General features: G+C 37.4%; 1 protein-coding gene across 2 annotated transcripts; it reads right to left on the bottom strand.

Annotated features, from left to right (window-relative positions):
- Window positions 1-9,075: 9,075 nt before the first annotated feature.
- On the bottom strand, window positions 9,076-18,674 carry ponzr1 (plac8 onzin related protein 1). Of its 2 annotated transcripts, none has more exons than XM_039659663.2 (4): window positions 18,564-18,674; window positions 17,827-17,922; window positions 17,287-17,432; window positions 9,076-9,582 (listed from the first exon to the last, which is right to left on the bottom strand). In XM_039659663.2, the coding sequence occupies exons 2-4, from the start codon at window positions 17,918-17,920 to the stop codon at window positions 9,448-9,450; spliced, it is 375 nt and encodes a 124-aa protein (XP_039515597.1). In that variant the 5' UTR covers window positions 17,921-17,922; window positions 18,564-18,674; the 3' UTR covers window positions 9,076-9,447. The 2 variants fall into 2 exon arrangements, with proteins under 2 accessions (XP_039515597.1, XP_039515596.1); XM_039659662.2 differs by having other exon boundaries at window positions 17,827-17,929; window positions 18,564-18,671.
- Window positions 18,675-19,260: the final 586 nt, after the last annotated feature.

The raw sequence follows: 19,260 nt of genomic DNA, 5'->3' as shown, positions 1-19,260 counted from the left end.
CGATACACCATCCTGTTTACTCGCTGTAAACCTTAAAGGAGTAGTTCACTTTTAAAAAAAACTTTTGCTGATAATTTACTCACCCCCATGTCATCCAAGATGGCCACGTCATTCTTTCTTCAGTCGAAAAGAAATTAAGGATTTTTCTCCATACAATGGACTTCAATGGGAACCAAACGGTTCAAGGTCCAAAACACATTTTCAGTGCAAACTGTTCAAAGGAACTCTTTTATCAAAATGAACAAATCTTTTTTCGTGTCATTTGGTTCATTCAACAAACGAAGTGAATGAGTTGACTCTGGAAAAGATTTGTTCATTTTGATGAACAAGTTCAAATAGTAGAGTCACGAACGCGGCGCGCATCACAAAACAGAGCAAGGTGAGCATTTGAGCTTATAAAACTTACACTTTGTTGTTGTTTTTTAAATGAGCGATCGTTTCGCTTGATAAGACCCTTATTCCTCGTCTGGTGTCGTTTAAATCCCTTTGAACCGTTTGAAGTTTGCACTGGAACTGTCTTTTGGACCTTGAACCGTTTGGTTCCCATTGAAGTCCATTATATGGAGAAAAATCCTGGAATGTTTTCATCAAAAACCTTAATTTCTTTTTGACATGGATATCTTGGATGACATGGAGGTGAGTAAATGATCAGCAAAAGTTTTTTTAAAAGGTGAGCTACTCCTTTAATGAACTAACCCTACTTGATTACCTCACTAACATTAACCATCTTTTTGTCTATTGATTTTCACCACTCAATGTAAACGAGTTGTTTAACCAATAGCAATCCAAAGGCTCTGATGGCTTCCCTACATATTTTATAAAAAGATTTCAAGATAAATCGACCCCTTTACTCTTATCAGCAATGCAGAGTCTCTCGAGCATGACTCAATGCTGAAGATAATGCCTTAAGCCTCCATAACCTTACTTCTGAAGAAGGATAAAGATCCCTCGTCGTGCTGTTCCTACAGGCCTCTTTTACTAAAGAATGTTGATGCTGAGATAGTGGCAAAAGCATGACGTAGGACAGTGAGAGCTGAGTCTGTGTGTGTAAACCTCACACCTCTAATCTCAAGAGGCGCTCTACGACTGACACGAGAGACAGAGACAAGAGCAAACAGGTTTTATTAAAGGGAGACAGCTGTTTTTATTTGTAGTAAATCTCTCTGAACCATAGCCTACTTTACTCCAAACGTTCTTCTGTTGTCCCCGGAGGAGGTAATTGCTCTCAATGTGTAAAGCATTTGATGATGTCTGAGTGGCTTTGGGAATGGTTATATTTTATGGATTCATCTTTTATATGCTAACCGCCCTGGCAAGTGTACACTATGACACATTCAGTATAGTTCAGAATTAAGGTGTGCATCATGACAGGCCAGTTTCTCTCCTCTTATTTACTGACATTGAGCCTCTGTCAATTGCCTCAGGGTCCTCTTTGTTATTTAAATGAATCTTATTCTGACATCGAAATTGGCATATCCCTTTATGCCAATGATTTGTTGTTACACGTTTGTAACCCGATCACAGCTACTCTCTCAGTTATGTTGAATAAATTTGGCTCTTTTTCCAGTTATTAAATGAATTTTCTAAAGAGTGTGTGTTACCCCGGGCCGTAAACACCTTGGCTGTGCGACTTAAATTCTGATGTCCCATTTAGGCTAAATAGGTCTGGTTTAAATATCTTGCGATTAATGTCACTTAGCCACTTGCTAGCTCAAACTAAATCTTTCAAAGGTGGTTTAATCTGACGAATGTCTTTCTCTATTTATTTCAATGTATTCCTTTGTTTGTTTATTAAGTCTATTGAACAAATTGTTACTCCTTTTCTGAGGAATGGTAAAGTGCCAAGGATTCGTAAAGTTTTGCTCCAAAATTGTAAGCCTATAGTGGTGGGCTGTCTTTATCTAACTTTAAAGGCTATTTTTGGTCATGTAATATTCATAATAAAACTCGTCAAAAGCTCCCCGTGTAGATTGGAGGCAAATTCATGTCTTTCCACTTCATTAAGGCTTTACTTACCTTGTCTATTAACCCCTCCATTTACTGATATTTTCAACTTTTACGAAATGGTTTCAATTTAGAAGATATTTTAAGGTTATCACCTTTACTCTTCACTCACACATTCCCCCATGAATCATTGAGCCTGTTTCTTTGGTGTGGGGCAATAAAGGACTGAGGTATTTTAAAGACTTTTACAAATTGTTTCCTTCTGCAGTTACGCAGAGCTGTCCTGTGAATTTGAGCTGCCAAATCTTCTGCTATTTTCAGACCAGGAACTGTTCCGTTTCTTTACTTCCAGACTTTCCTTGTTTACCACCCAAGCTGGTGTGGTAGGATGTTCTTGTGATTAAAGGATTACTTCACTCCATAATGAAAATTTACTGATCATTTAAAGGAGAATTCCGGCGCAAAATGAACCTTTGGTCTAATAACACATTGTTACCTAGTCAACCGTTATCTGAGATTTGTTTTCATGATTGCCGAATGTAAATAGTTTTATCTCTAAAAACAGTTTAGCCTATAACGCTAGTATATAGGGCATAGAGTAATGACAAATAAGTAACACTAACAAGGCTCAAAATAGCCCCACAGTAACACGACAGCATAATAAGGGTCCCTACATTCAAACCGAAGCATTGAGAACTTTGTCAGTGTCCATACAGTTTAATAAGAAGATATTTTATACTGTACATAGTCAACTTCGCGAATACAGGAAGAAGCCATGTTTGAAAAATAGTCTCTACCAGTCGATCCAAGTGCGCTGGTGAGATGTGAATAAGGTGAGGGCGAACAGTAGTCTACATGTACATTTTGAAGAGAAGAAAAGGGTTCGTGTTTGTGTTTCTTCCGGAAACAATGGACCATATGAGATTCTGCTCAGTTCAGCGCACTTGGATCGGCGTTCGTAGATCGACTGGTAGAGACTATTTTTCAAAGATGGCTTCTTCCTGTATTCGCGAAGTTGACTGTATATATAAAATATCTTATTATTAAACTGTATGGACACTGACAAAGTTCTCAATGCTTCGGTTTGAATGTAGGGACCCTTATTATGCTGTCGTGTTGGTGTGGGGCTATTTTGAGCCTTGTTAGTGGTAATAAAAAGCAATTTTTATTTGTCATTACTCTATGCCCTATATAGCGTTATACCAGCGTTATAGGCTAAACTGTTTTTAGAGATAAAACTATTTACATTCGACAATCATGAAAACAAATCTCAGACAACGGTTGACTAGGTAACAATGTGTTATTAGACCAAAGGTTCATTTTGCGCCGGAGTTGTCCTTTAATGTCTTTCTCTGTTTAGTCGAAAAGAAATGAAGGTTTTTGAGGTAAACATTCCAGTGGACTTTAATAGGGTCCAATGATTTGAAGGTCCAAATTGCAGTTTCAAGGGTCTTATCTAGTCATTTTCTAAAAAAAAAAATATATAACATTGACATCACTAGCTCTGCGATGCGCCACACATTACGTAATGCATCTCATTTTCTCCTCCAACTTCAAAATCGTTGTTTTACCTTTTATTTTAATATATATTTTGCAAATGGCGTTTGACTTAGTCTTTGCATGTTTGCTTTGTAAAACAGTCGGCACTTGCGCCAATGTCACGTTTGACCTTTCAAGGGTATTACAACGGTAATGCGTGACACATCACAGCTACTGCAAGACGAGCATTTGTGGTAAAAAGTATATGAATGTTTATTTTTTTTTTTTAGAAAATGACAGATTGTTTCGCTAGATAACACCCTTGAATGGGATCTTGTAGAGCCTTTATAGCTTCATTCAAACTGCAATTTGGACCTTCAACCAGTTGAAGTCCATTATATGGAGAAAAATCCAGGAATGTTTTCCTCAAAAACCTTAATTTCTATTCGACTGAAGAAAGAAAGACATGAATATCTGATGTAGGGGTGAGTATGATCAGGAAATTTGAATTCTGAAGTGAACTACTCCTTTAATACTGGTAAAAAAGCACTTGTTTGCAGGATTAATTGTCAGCTTATTGATTTAGAGGATTGCACTAAAAGTGGGAACACGAGTATAAGGTGAATTCACACAAGCTCAACACGTGTTTGGCTTTGGCTCATACTGTTTAAAATATTTCACAGGGTTCATTGCTCCAAAGTTTGGCTCTCTAAAATGTCTTCCAACGTTGATGGCAGTTGTGAAAGATATCACACGTCACCCTGATCTGAATCAATTATGTTTGTTATTTTGAGACCACGTCCAAAATATTTAAAATCAAGGTTGACGTCTGTCCTTCTACTGCAATTTTAGAGGTTTCCCAAAGTTGTAGAGTAGATTTTCAACACAGCATTGTGTTATACAGTATTAAAAAAAATTGCAGTGCTTGCTTTTCGGAAACAAAACAACTCTCTAGTTTCATCCGTTTTGCCTAGGCTTGAAAAGCTGCAGGTTTCCCCCCAAAAAACTAGTTTTCAGTATCACATACCTTATCTTTATTCATCTAGAACTTCTCCCACTCACATCCTGCCTCTCCTACTCTTTCTTTCTCACAGAGAGCGGTGGAGCTGTGGGAGGGACAGACTGTATGTGATTAGCCAGTTCCTGAGAATAATGGACGGTTTGATGGCGCACTTCCAAACGAATGAAAAAGACAGAGGAGTCGCTGACAGTAGTCCTTTATAAGCCTGGGAACACAAATGGTGAATGTGAAGAGATGTTGTGGTGCTGCCCAGTGGTGCCGTAGTTTTGCTCCCAGTATTCTGGGTCACACAGAGAAGGACGATATAAAACCGCAGTGTCTTGGGTTGAAGAAACTGGGCCAAGGTCAGTCAGATGGAAGCTGTCCAACGATTTAAAGTTCAGCAGAAACTTCTGTTTCACAGGAAATGAAACTCTCTGTGTGAGGAATGGGTTGCTGAGTGGATTCAGGTCAAGTACAGTAGTTATGCTTAGTTTGCCTCAGTCAAACTTGTAAAGCACTTTATTAATTAATGATGAATGAATGAAACCTTTATTGCCCCAAGTTGTTTTACACTCATGGGAACCACAATAAACATAACCACAAAAAACATAGAATAAACATAAATAGAATAAAGGCAAAAGTGACATGGAATATATCAATTTGACAACTTAAGAAATCAATAAATAAATATATATATTCAGTAATACCCTTTAAAAAAGGGATTAATTAAGCATACTGATAAATGATTTCAGTGTTTTGTTCCCACATGGCCAAACCTCTCAACTAGCAACTTGCTGTCCTTGACATTGCACAATCCTTGGACTATTTTATGTTTTTTTGATGTTCCATGTAAACATGTTTTGGGAAAAGACACTCGCATTATATAAATTTCGCACTGTACATTTTTTTACTCATTTTTACATTGAAAAACGCCACAGTAAAAACCTGTTAATTGGTTACCTGCAAGTATTTTAACCCTTTCTGGGTCTTCTTTAAATAATCTTTTCTAGACGGAGGGATGGTCTAAAACAGGAAGGCGAATATTGTATCAAGAAAGATATGAATATAATAGGAAAGTAGTTAAGGAATTATACCAAGTGGTAATGTCACTAAAATCAGAAATTGAAAGTCTGACAAAAGAAATGGAAATGTTAAAATGTAGGAAAACAATAAGAAGGAATGAAAGGTCTGAGGAGGAGGAAGACTGGGAGGCAGAAGTCACAGAGAAGGCCAGCAACTCCTGGATTTACAACTCCGTTCAGACAACTAGGATTTACAACTCATCAAGAAATGGAGGAGAGTCAGACTAGCGTACATGCGAAGTTGCTAGAAATACAGCTTACGGAAGCAGTAAGAAAGCAAGTAGGGGGAAAAAATTACATGAAGATCCGAGTGCATATGCAGATCGGATAAGCAGCAACAATTGCACAGCTGAGTCAGGATGCCGCTACAAGGCTAGTGCAAACTTGCACTGGTCAGCCTATCTCGGCGGAGGCATTAGGGAGAATGAGGAATCTAACAGGTATAGAAGACAAATTCAAAGAATGGGGAAAAAAAACCCTCATTAATGCCCAAAAAGAGCAGATTCCTTTATTAGGAATTTGATTATCTATTGAACAGGAGATTAAGACAAGTAGGAAGAAAGATTCCAGGCGGCCACGGTTTAGTCACACTGTTAAACAATGCTACCAGGGAAAAGATTAGCGCAATGTGATCTTAGCTCGAGACACGTAAAAGCAATAAAGAAAATGGCACCGCAAAACAAACAGAATCAAGGGATACAGATCAAAAAGAAATTTAAAAATTAAATAAACAAGTGGGTTTTAAAAAAGTATGACAGGATTCCAGGGTGAAACAAGGACAGTAAATAAGTTCTCTGGAAATAGGCAGAATTTTAAAACAGCAAAGAAAGCGATGTATGAGATGAAAAAGAACACGGGAACCCCTCAAAAGACAGGATTTATTTCAGCAGAAAAGTGGGACGATATGACTCCAGCAGAGAGAAGTAAAGTAATAGAAGAACAAAACTGAAAACACAAGGACAATTAGGAGAAATAAAGTGCTTAAAAAGACAGAGAAGCGTTCGCAATCTAAAAAGGAGAGCGTAGACAAAGCAGCTAAGAAGGAGAAAATCGACTCTGATACAGAATGAAAATTAGCCGGCCAGCTGAAAGAAAGACTTTGCAACCCCAGGGTAATAGAAGAAGATGAAAATTTATATATTGAAATTGAGGGGACGAAATATTCTATTGATACGGGAGCCGAGGTCTCAATTTCAGCTGAGCCATTAGACAAAACCCGTACAATTAATGTACAAACATATGATGGACAAGTAAAAAGGGAAAAAAAAACAGGCGAAAGATATTGAATCACTATGATTGAGGGTTCGGAAAATGCATTGGCAGCAAAAGACCCGAAAAAGATTTTAAGATTAAAAGAGGTGAATTATGAGCAAGAATTGAAAAGAATAGAAAAAGACATTAAAGGGTTAGTTCACCCAAAAATGAAAATTAAGTCATTAATTACTCACCCCCATGCTGTTCCAACCCCGTAAGACCTTCGTTCATCTTCGGAACACAAATAAAGATATTTTTGATTGAATCTGAGAGCTGGATCAGTCCTACATAGACTGCCTAAGGGACTGGCTCTTTAAAGAAAAGTCATTAAAGAAAAGGTTTAAATATTCCATGTGCCTACAGCGGCTCAATTATAAGTTTATCAAGCGACGAGACTACTTTTTGTGCGAAAAAAACATAAACAACGACTTTATTCCACTATTCCATTACTTCCTTATGGGCGCATGCGCGAGAACTGAGACGAGGACGTTCTCATTCGTCTACTTCTTGTTACCGGCTGCTCACCGCTTAGGAGTATTACCGCCCCCTACCGTATAAGATGATGTGCTGATATAGCTGGAAGCGCAAAACTTTCTGTTTATACGCAGAGGAAGATGAGCGCTGTACATACGCTTTTCAATTAGCGTATTTTCCGCACTATAAGGTGCACTTAAAAGCCTTTAATCTTCTCAAAAAACAACAGTGTTCCTTATAATCCGGAGCGCCTTATATATGGATCATCATTTTATACGGTAGGTGGCGGTAAAACTCCTAAGCGGAGAGCAGCCGGTAACAAGAAGTAGACGAATGAGAACGTCCTCGTCTCAGTTCTCGCGCATGCGCCCATAAGGAAGTAATAGAATAGTGGAATAAAGTCGTTATTTATGTTTTTTCCGCACAAAAAGTAGTCTCGTCGCTTGATAAACTTATAATTGAGCCGCTGTAGGCACATGGAATATTTAAACCTTTTCTTTAATGACTTTATGGGCCGTCAAGAGCCAGTCCCTTAGGCAGTCTATCTAGGACTGATCCAGCTCTCAGATTCAATCAAAAATATCTTTATTTGTGTTCCGAAGATGAACGAAGGTCTTACGGGGTTGGAACAGCATGGGGGTGAGTAATTAATGACTTAATTTTCATTTTTGGGTGAACTAACCCTTTAAGGGTTCACAGTGGGCACCTCAAATTCTTCCAACACCACTCACTCCAATTAAAGGGGGTTCACAACGAGAACAATCCTAAAAGAACATTCCACAGAAACTGTGAACAATATTATACTAGAAACAAGTATACTATGTATGAAACGTCAAAACATATGTGGGATCCATTTTCCTGGATAAACTGGTATAATGAAACCACCCGTTTAGGGGAAACTACTGAAGGAATTAGTAAAAGAGAAGAATGATGGTAATCGAACAGTTGGCGGTAGCCATTGACTTCTATGGAAAAGGAAAAGATCCTATGGAAACGTCAGGTTTGCAACATTCTTCAAAATATCTTCTCTTGTGTTCAACAGAAGGAAGAAACTCAGACAGGTTTGAAACAACTTGAGGGAGAGTTAATGATGACAGAATTTAGTTTTTGGGTGAACTATCCCTTTAAAGTCCTTTTCGGTATAAACAATGTCCCGCGGAGAAAACGTTGAAGAAAAGACTTTAAAAGCAAAGGTTTGAATGCAGCTGAACTGTAGTTTGACAAAAGACCCTAACTAAACCCAAGGGAGTTTGAGAACGTCATTACACAGTTTGCAAAAATACACAGAAAAATAGAGCAGAATAACCCAAAAACAAATGCCACCAAAAAGAAATTGAAACATTTTAGTTAATTTGCAGTAGGCCTCTGGCGTTTGGGAAAGTCTATGTCTGAATTTTGCATTTACGGAAAACACCATTTCCACTGGAGTGAGTCAAACACGACGTGTACAATCAGTGAATTGTTGCCATGGGCAAACCACAGTACATGCAGGGATTAAGGTTGGTCACTACATCCAATGAGAAATGAAACTATGCAAAGTATTTTTCCAACTGTGAATTACCATTATGGAAAATTCATAAGACTTCATTTGCATTTTTGTGAACACCATCTGTGTGTGGATATAGCACTTTCGCAAAGGAATATGATAACTTTGAATATGTTTTGCAAGAATGTAAACATAGTACAGATGAAGTCACAAAAAAAAAAATGTTGTGTGTGTGTGTGTGTGTGTGTAGCGAAGGGAATCCCTGTTTAGCATCATCTTCTTTGTGGTTTATCTCACATCTGAGATAAATATCAGTAAGCAAATGCACACAAAAATAAACATGACAGAACGGGTTTTTAGCTTAACATTTTAATCCAGAAAAGAACTAATACAAAATAAACTGATTTGTACAACAATTTAGCAATGCAATAATAATGGTTTTTTTTTTTGGTTATCTTGTTTTGATTATAAAATTGCAGTACATAAACTCTATGTCTATATTGCGTCTATTTTTTTGTAATTTGTAATCCACTTAACAGTTTTAAAAGAACTTCACAGAATATAAGAGTTGCGGAACAGGTTAAGAGTAAGACAACTTATAAAACAGGCAGTCATGCATACAATAATAAAAGACTTTGCCCGTTACATCTCAACTCTAGGTATAGGGCATCGTTTTTATGATTTTTTTTGGCCCATACTACCAGAAATCACAGCAAAACTGACCTCTAACTATGCATAACCTGTTGGGTGACCACAGTGGCAGTGCCAGAGCGAGCACGAGTCTTGATTTCTCGAGACATCTGACACCAGGCACAAGGATAACAGAAGCAGAGTGTGCAAGTGTCATCGCAGCACGAACCCTGAGGAAGAAACAAAGAGTCGCAATTACTACAAATGAATTCATCATTGTGAAATCTGACCATCTGTTGTACTTCCTATTGAAAAAAAAAAAAAATTGGGTGGAGTATATATGGGCGTGTCTAGGCCTGGGCGATATGGCCAAAAAAAATTATCACAATATTTTTTTTTATATCAGTCAATATTGATAATTATCACGATATATGTCAAATCTTTACTTCTTTCAAGTTTAAAGGCAGATTTTTGCTCCTAAGTGAAAGTTGTATAACTAGTGTTAATTGTATTTTTAAACTACTCTTTAAATTTATGTTCATTAACAAAAACAGTAAAATCTGGTTGTTGTTTTTTTTTGTTTTTTTTTTAACGACCACATTTTTATTTGGTAAAGTAATATTCTGACTGTTTGAGTTGTTTTAAAATGAACCATTGGTCACCCAGTCTCATGCATTTAGATCATGATAACCACAGATAAAACCAGGCATAGCCTATAGACCATTTCACAAGATGTAAACAACACTGGTCCAGAAACACTTCCTGTTTCAGTTTGTAACTGTTTTCTTTATTTCACATGTAAAGAAAACATCTTAAAGATGTTTGTTTAACTTTTTGATTCAGTTTTAAATGTTCTGTTGGTTGTATTTTATCCCAGCTTTTATGTAGTGTTAAAAAACTGAAACAGGAAGTGCTTCTGGACCAGTGTTGTTTACATCTTGTGAAATGGTCTATAACTTAGCACCTCACTACCATGGCATAACTTTATGATTTCTGTGGTATTTGTATGAAAAACAGTAGCCGAACAGTTAAATACATTATTAAATACTGTACTTGTATTCCATTAGTCATTTAATACATTGTCTACATTAATAATATTATACAATTCAGTATGTATATCTCACATTTCATGGTACAGTTAATATTAGCAGGCTAACCTTACAGTAAATCCATGGTAGGCTAAAGATTCTGACTGGATCGTTGCACGCAGTGTTTCTCCTTTTTGTCAGCGGTGTTTCATCTGCCTTTAAACTGGTTTAAACTTCACATTTGTGTTCTTCGCTAAACTCAAGCGCTTCTCACTGGATCTTGTGAGCGAGACGATCAGAGTGCATGTCTGCGCTACCGTTTGGACCATAGGGTTTGGACTTTGAGCCGAGTGGATAAATGCTCCGTGTGGCGCGCGCGGTTCAAATGAGTTTCGTTCCGCTTTTGGCGCATGAACATTATCAAACATTTATCGACCTCTTGATATCGTTTTATCAAAAAAAAAATATCGCGATAATTATCGTTTTATCGCCCAGCCCTAGGCGTGTCCCATTTTAGCCAATAGTACAATAGTCCCAGACATTGAACATGAATCGAGAGTCAGACGCAGGTGGAGGGACATCTGAGTGCATTTAACGTCTCAACATTTGCGATTGCGAATTTTTATCACTTAAAGGTCCCCGGACATGGGGTTATCTTATTATTTTATAATGTTTCCTGGGTTGCCCTTATAATGTTAGTATGTTTTTTAGATCAAAAATAGTCATAATTTAGAAATAAAAGGCAAATTTCCTAGCCTGATTTTAGCCTCTGATTTGAAGGGGCGTGTCTGCTGTGGGATTCAGTGGAACCGCCCACTGCTGTGATTGGCTGACATGCTTGCATATGAAATAGCTACGTATTACATAGATACAGTCGGTTGGTCTGGGAACGCCCCCGGGAACGCCCCGTCACGTGGTGTGAATTTAGCCCGTGGGGGAAATCATTGCCTTGGCGCTCATTGAAATACATGGGACAATCATGCCGAAGGGTTGCGGTGTCGTTTTCTGTACCACCAATAAACTAACAAATTACAAATTGAAGTTCTACAGCCTTTCTTACATACATGCAGAACCGGATAGGAGGACAAAATGGCAAAATTAATCATATCTTATTAGATTACTGTGTGAGTAGAGGTCCCTGTGTGATATAGTAGTAGATGTTTAACTCGTATTAGGCAGTGGGCCAGATTTGTCTGACGTTACGTCCCTTACGAAAAAGAACTATAGTAATCCTATGGCTATTAGTATTCTATAGTAGTGTATAATACTTCTGTGATGTTCATTAATACCTATACTTCTAGGCTATGTCCCAAAATACTATAGTATTCCTATAGGATTAACGTTACTATAATAGTTTGTCCTAAAATACTACAAGATTCCTTTAGTTGTTTTTCATAAGGGATGTTATTAGCGTTATCAGCTGAAGGTTATCAGACTGCAGTCTGTGAGAATTCGGATAACTGTCAGCAAAGTCCCTCTGCAACTTCGTAGCGACTACTTTGATCACCGTTTTACAAAAGGATTAATAGTTTGGAGTGAAGCATACGTACAATTGGTAAGTGACATGGTTTTATGGACTTATAGTAACTTATACGCAAGTTGATTGAGTTACAGGCTTGTGTTGCCGGTAGCTTCCGCGATGTCTTACCTGAAGATTCAACCAGATATAATAGTCTGGAAACGACACCTCCGGCCATTTGGTTGGGTCATTGGCCCAGTTTTTAATTAAATAAGGGCAATCATAACCTATTACAGTTAAATTTGCAATGTATCGTTGCCGGTCGGCAGGCATAAATGACTCGCAATATGACATTTTTGTCATTCAAATACATAGGATGGTCGCGCTGCTTTCCCCCACGCCGACCACGCCCCCCAACTATGACGCGTTGCCGACTGTATCTATACGAAACATTCTCAAATACTTTCACTAGAGCTATTATAGGTTTTTACTATTACAGCCAGGGTGCGATTTGCCGGGGGGGGGGGGGATGCGTGGGATTTCCCCCTTTCTGGTCAATGGATCCCTGCCTCTGCTTAATTATTTTTATCCCCGGTGGGGATAAATTTATCCCCCCCTCAGTGTGATCAGTGATCCTACACTAGTGGTGAGACGGATCAAAAAAATAGGCTGGCTCTCATAGCTGCCGCTCTGCACGAGTCTGCAGACTTGCTAAATGTCCCGCCCACGCCGCTATCTGATTGGTTACACCTCGTATAATAGCCTATCAACACTTGCGAGACGGTTGCAGGTCTGCGCTGGGCTGTGGAGCTGCTTGTAGAAATGAAGGCAAATGAAGGAAATCTGGCGCGAGTGATTTCAATGTTAATTCAATGTAAAGACGCGTTTACGCGCGTCTAGAGGTTCTGTGGCGCAAATGAGGCGAATTAACAAACATAGATAATGCATTCGTCTTTTCTATCATTTCACTGGTCAGCATCGCGATGTAACGTTAACATTATAACTTTAACTTAACAGCAGCAGTAAAACTGTTTCTATTATGGTTTAACTTTGCAATCAATCCCTGGTTCAGGAGAGGCTGATATAAATTAGCCTCTAACGTTAGCCTATTAATCTATTGATTTAATTCTTGCATGTTTTTTGTGCATGATTACAGTTCATATATGTGTGGGAAGCTATTAAAAATTGCGTTAGGATACTTCATGAGTTATTAAGAATTTTTTTTTCCTGCAAATGCAGTGATGAAGTTCATGAATTTTTTTATGAATTTTTTTTTTCAAAACATCCCCCCCTCTGTTTTTTTCACAAATCGCACCCTGATTACAGCTATCGAGATCGTGAGAAGTTTTTTAAGTATTTAGATCTATTCCCATCACATAAAATGTTATTGCGATGAGCATTGAGCAACCAGAGGCCAGTCTGTTGATCGCGAGAATGAAGATCTTAACATTGTAACGCAGTTTCTGCTCTCTCTAATGCTTTCACCAATGCAAACACGATGATGTACATACAGTATGAGCTTCGTTGTGCAGTGTAATGCGTCACTGATTTCATAACGAGTTGTCCAGATAAAATGTTCTTTGTTCGCTTTCTGTATAATTTGTTCAGAATTTAAATAAGATTATTTTCATCCTAAAAGAAACGATGTGAAGTTGATATTTTAGTCACTGGCTTGACTTACTAATGCATAAACAGTATTGAACGTTTAACTTGCCTGTCTGAACTTGAACGATTAGGCTTTGCATCAGAAATTGTTGCTTGGTAGCTCGATCGATTTATTTTCAGACATTCTTCGAAATAGTCGTCGGTGAAATGTTTGGACCATACAAAACTTTGGGAAGTTGTGTGGGCGCATTTCCAGAGAAATTAAAATTAACCCATTGTTTGGATGAAGGAACTAAAAATACTTTTGTGTTCATTTGTACACCCGAACACTGATCAACTGCCATGCTTCGCTCGTTTGCAAGCCATGATATCTCTCGAGGAAAAACTCAAACCTCAAAGCTATTGCAAGGAAAAACTCAAATCGCGCACGTGCGTTCGTACCTAGCTCATTTTCTCATGGGCGAGCCAAATTCTCCGAGCGGGCGAAGCAGAGAAAGGGGAGGTAACCTTTCCTCGTTATGACGAAATAACGAGGAGATTCAAGATCAGCACGTCTGAGCTGCAGAGAAGAGAAAACTAGCCAAAGCTCGGTTTACACCGATTGAAAATTCTAGACATGAGGGGACCAAATACAGGCTAGGGGGACTAACATTAATGTTAAAAACTGAAAATTTCATGTCAGGGGACCCTTAATTAGAAGCACCACAATTTTGAATCGTGTCCTCTGTTACATACACTCTTAGAAGAAATGGTTCTATTTAGAACCAGAAATGGTTCCATCCCCTGCTTCATATATGGAACTCCAAAATGGTTCTATATAGAACCATTTTTTGGGTAAAAGGTTCTATTGGCCAAGTATGGAACCCCAGGGTTCTATGTAGAACCCAGAGGAACCCTTTTTTAAGAGTGTATAGAACCTTTTACCAAAAAAATGGTTCTATATACAGTAGAACCATTTTGGAGTTCTAAATACGTACAGTAGCGCTGATAGAACCTTTTAAGGTTCTATATAGAACCTTTTCTTCTAAGAGTGTAGGGACAACTGACCAGACATTTAGAAGCTTATTTTAAAATGCAAAGTATTGAAAATCAATTGCATTGTTGCAACACTGTAAATGTTTCCCATTGGGTAATCTACACACGTAAATTTCTACACGCACTTGCAGTCTTCATGCCTACACTTGGGCCAAAATGTGCAAACACCACAGGTGTGGGTATTTAGACACTTCAAAGCCGTTACAAATCACAAAACCAGCACTTGATTGGTCCTGGTTAACTATTAACTTACAGAGTCTTTACAGAGTGCTGGGCCCGACCCAAAAATTGATGCGCCTTTTGATGGAAATAAATGTTGTGATGTCATTTCCATCAAGAGATGCATACATTTTTTTTGACAGGATCTGGTCATTGACCAGTTATTTACTGTAGATGCACAAATAGCATTCACAAGAAGCTACACACTCAAAATAGCCATGTATTGTAAAGTCAAATTTCAGATGGATCTGCTTCCTGATTGAGAGTTCACATGGTTTAGTAAGTTATAGCACAAGTCAATCATTTATAAAGGTTTGTGGTGCCTCTGAGAGGCGATACTTAAGTGGGTTTATTGTATTTGCAGACTTGTACATGGCCATGATGTACATCCATAAAGGAGCTTTTGAACGAATGTCTATTTGACGTATAGAAGTCATAAACATCTGTTTCTCAATTCTCTATTACAACTGAAAGTGGTAAACTGCATCATACAAATGAGGAAATGAAAATTACAAGCAGACCCATTCAAGAAGAACATAGTAGCAATTGGAATAAAATATGAAATTTGGTCCTTGACATGTTGTTCCAAATCAGTATGACTTTCTCTTTTACACAAAACACAAAAGAAGTGGTTTTGTTCAGAGAAAGTTTTGGACCAACGTTGTTCTGCATTCACATTAAATAAAAATGAAACATACATTTTAACATTATTAAACTTCTGATGTAATTACATGACACACTATAATTAGAACATAAATCTCAGAAAAAAAGGTACAAAAGCTGTCACTGGGGCGGTACCTTTTCAAAAGGTACACTTTTGTACCTAAAGGGTGCATATTGGTACCTTCATGGTACATATTTGTAGGTGCATACCATGAAGGTATCAATATGCACCCCAGTGACTGACAGCTTTTGTACCTTTTTTTCTGAGAGTGAATGACAATGCTAAGATTTCTGTTTTTAATGTAACCTTCACCCTGTAAATGAATTTTTTCAGTTCAAGAATAATTTATGCAGTTTTATATTATCTATTTGAAAGAATTAAGCGAATTGTTGTTTAACTGGTCAAGGTTTATATGGGATTATAGCGGAATTATTACAGTATTATAATTACAATATTGAAAGTGTAATAAGTAGCTAGTAATTAATTACTTTTTTAGTGTAACTTACCCAACACTGTACACGTTAAACACATCATAAACGAAACAACATGAGGATGAGTAATGACAGATATTTTTGTATTTACTGGTGAACTGTCCCTTAAAGACTGCACCGGAGCAGCTCATGTTCCAGGATTAGTTAGTTTGCACATAATATTATATATATTTATAGTTATATCGATATAAAGAACTATAAAAAAAAGTCCATAAAAAGTCTATTTTATTCGAACACACACACATATATAATTAAAATATTTAATTGCATTAATATCATAATTAACTCGCGATTAATCGCACATTTTATCTATTCTAAATGTCTCTTGATTTCTTTTTGTCTCATTATTTTCTCTCATTTTAATGCTCTTATCAACATGGAATATCAAGTGGATCGGCTTGCTTTGTGTAAATGTTTTTTGTTGACAACAACATTGGCATATATTGTGTTCAAATTCACACTAGCATTCTCTCTTGGACCAAATAATCTCACAATGTAACACTGTCCATCAATAAAAGGGAGAAAGAAATACTAACGAGGTCCTGACATTGATGAGGGGGTGGAGAATTCGCATGTTCGTTCGTGTGTGTGTGTGTGTGTGTGTGTGCTTGGCCATCATAAAGTGGTATTTCAGACTGGATGTGCTGCGATGATGATAGCTCAGTTCACGACGACAAAAACACACAGATCACTTTGGTCTTGTCAATGTTTATGATCAATATTTATGATATTTCTTACCTTTCAAGTATAAGCAAAATAACTAAACATGAAAAATAAACTTTTACAAACAAGGACAAACTGTTATTTAAGTCAAATCATAAAACGATATCATTCTTACTCACAGTGATTAAAGATTATTAAACTAAACGATTGCGCAACCACCAAATAGGTGGTGATATGCAATAAAGAAGAAGTATGGCGCGCTTTTTCTTAACCGTCTCCACAATGACTCATCGATTCATGCTCTGTTGAGAAAGTCTGGTGTGTTAACCAACCGCTAACATACTCACTCCCAGACGTGTTTAGCAAAGGTTTGAGTTCAGGGTATGTTTGACGGTAAGATAACCTTGCTTTCTGGAATACCCCCCTGTTTATTTTATCATTAAACTCTGCATTTTGATCCAGCTCTTCTTTCTTTTTGAGCTCACCCCACATAACAATATAACTAAAGCATCTATGGTTTCTATGTTGATTGCAGACACATGTACTTCTTCAGCAAACACGGCTATTCACATACACTAATGTTTTACTGATTTTGTTTGTAGTATTTTTGTGTGAGGGCACTTTCAGACCAACAACAAACAGGATGTTGTAAGCGGTTAACATATCTTCTCATCTCCCCTATACGAGCTTTACTGACATCCTATTAGTATTTCCTCTATAATGTCATCTGCAGCACATGTGTGCATCTGTGTGTGTGTGTGTAAACTCACATGGATACCGTACTGGTCTCTCATCTTCTGGCGGAGACAGCAGGACACAATCATGCAGCAATCCAGCAACGGCATGCAGAAACACCAACCAAACTGAGAGGCCGTCTGACACTGCATACATGGGAAACACCACAGGGCACAGCAACCTGAAACACACACACACATGGGTTGACTTTAGAGCTGCACTAAAGCACTAGTCACAAACCACATCTCTATCCGAAGCTAAAAAGGTCTAAAAATGTTAGTGCTGCATTTTTCCCACTATAAACAGGAACAGAAACCATAAATGTAAAAAAATGAAAAAGCAGTGATTGAGAAATAATCTTTGCACTGAAGTCAACTACATAATCTCATAAAGTAGGCCTTTCTTTTTTTAATTAGTGCTTTGTGAGAGGCGAGGCGACGCCTGATTTTTAAGACATTTTCCGTGCAACGCTGGAACTTATTATGCAAAATCAAAACAGGATCAGATTGCAGTGCACATTTAAACAAAATGTGGGAAAAGGGAACCGAGAGTTCACGGTTCAGTAGGTGACTTACAAGTGCCCATGTCAGAACAGCAGTCACAGATGCCTGTGGTCCAGGTCCCAGAAGAGACATGCTGGGTTGTCACAACTGTAGTTGTATGTGCCATGACTGCAAAGACAGAATGGAAAGTGATAGAGATATAGATAAGGATAACGTGGTGATTGTAGAGTAATGCCTTTCTTGCCTAGAAATGTTTCACACTTTATTCTCTAGACTATTAAACTATAGGGTGAATTCAGGTCGATTGGAAGGTTTCCAAAAAAAAAAGAAAAAAAGTGAGTTTTGCTAACGTTATATTCCTGGGGGAGGGGGGCTCACATTACACTTATTTATCTCAAAGTCCCTGTTTTCTGTTAATAAGTCAAGTTATAAACTCCCTTAAAAGTTTTACAGATTTGCAGGTGAAAGTGAACTTATTAGCTAACCGTTCCTTTTTCCGTGAATGGAGAAAAAAAAGCTATTTTGAGATATCTGACCGATAAAATACAAACTTTCTGAAAATGTATAGGATTATCTTTTTAAAAGCTGGCTATAATATGATCACTGTGCTTATTGTGAAGGTAAAAGTTTTCAGATTAAACATATATAAACATGAAATAAAATATCATTGCGCATTTAGCACGCGTTCTGAAAAAACACGAAACAAACTCTTATTGAGCATTTATTCGATAAACACGTTTAATTGTTGAAGAAAAATCGAAAATAGGATTGAATATTCGATACATTAGTAACAAAAAAGTGCCATCTACCTTGCTTTCAGTCTTGAGAAGTGTCTCGCTGGGGGTCTTCAGGAAAATGAAACCTATTTCAAGGCTCTTTACCAGAAATGAGAGCAACACTGCATCATTTGCCTGTTTGTTTCTTGCCACATACCAGAAGGCGTATCGTATTAGTGTAGTACTTCGGTCAGTAGGATAGTAGTTTTGTGGAATGACATTTCGCTGTAGGCATTTCATAAATAAACACTGTGACACCAAATGGTTATAAATATAATCATTTAATTGATAAAAACTGTAGGCTATATATCTTATTGGTGATTTTACCGTGTAGTCTAAAACATGTTCTTAAAGGGATAGTTCATCCAAAAATGAATATTCTGTCATTTACTCACCCTTAAGTTGTTCCAAACCTGTATGACTTTCTTTGTTCAGTCTAACACAGACACACACACATATTTTGAAGAATGTATATAGGTAACCAAACCGTTTCTGGTCCCTATAGGGACTTCCATATTTTTATTGAATATATTATTGGAGTCGATGGGTACCAGCAACGTTGTCAACATTCTTCAAAATATGTTTTTTGTGTGTTTAATATATTTTTTGACATAATTTGAATTTTTTTTTAAATCAACATATTTCCAATCAACTAATCAGATTTGAACGGCAAATTTAGTGTTTATGTCAATTTTAGGCTAAAAACCAGGGTAAGGTGCTTCTACATTAG

The sequence above is a fragment of the Pimephales promelas genome, chromosome 1 (assembly GCF_988280905.1).
Source record: "Pimephales promelas chromosome 1, fPimPro1.hap1.1, whole genome shotgun sequence".
NCBI lineage: Eukaryota > Metazoa > Chordata > Actinopteri > Cypriniformes > Leuciscidae > Pimephales > Pimephales promelas.
This window is presented reverse-complemented; position numbering and strand designations above follow the sequence as displayed.

Coding starts and splice junctions, on each gene's coding strand:
- ponzr1 (XM_039659663.2), bottom strand. CDS start 17,920: ATGGCACATACAACTACAGTTGTGACAACCCAGCATGTCTCTTCTGGG. Junction 17,433..17,826: donor CTGTTCTGACATGGGCACTT/GTAAGTCACCTA, acceptor TGTGTGTTTCAG/GTTGCTGTGCCCTGTGGTGT. Junction 9,583..17,286: donor GAGACCAGTACGGTATCCAT/GTGAGTTTACAC, acceptor TTTCTTCCTCAG/GGTTCGTGCTGCGATGACAC.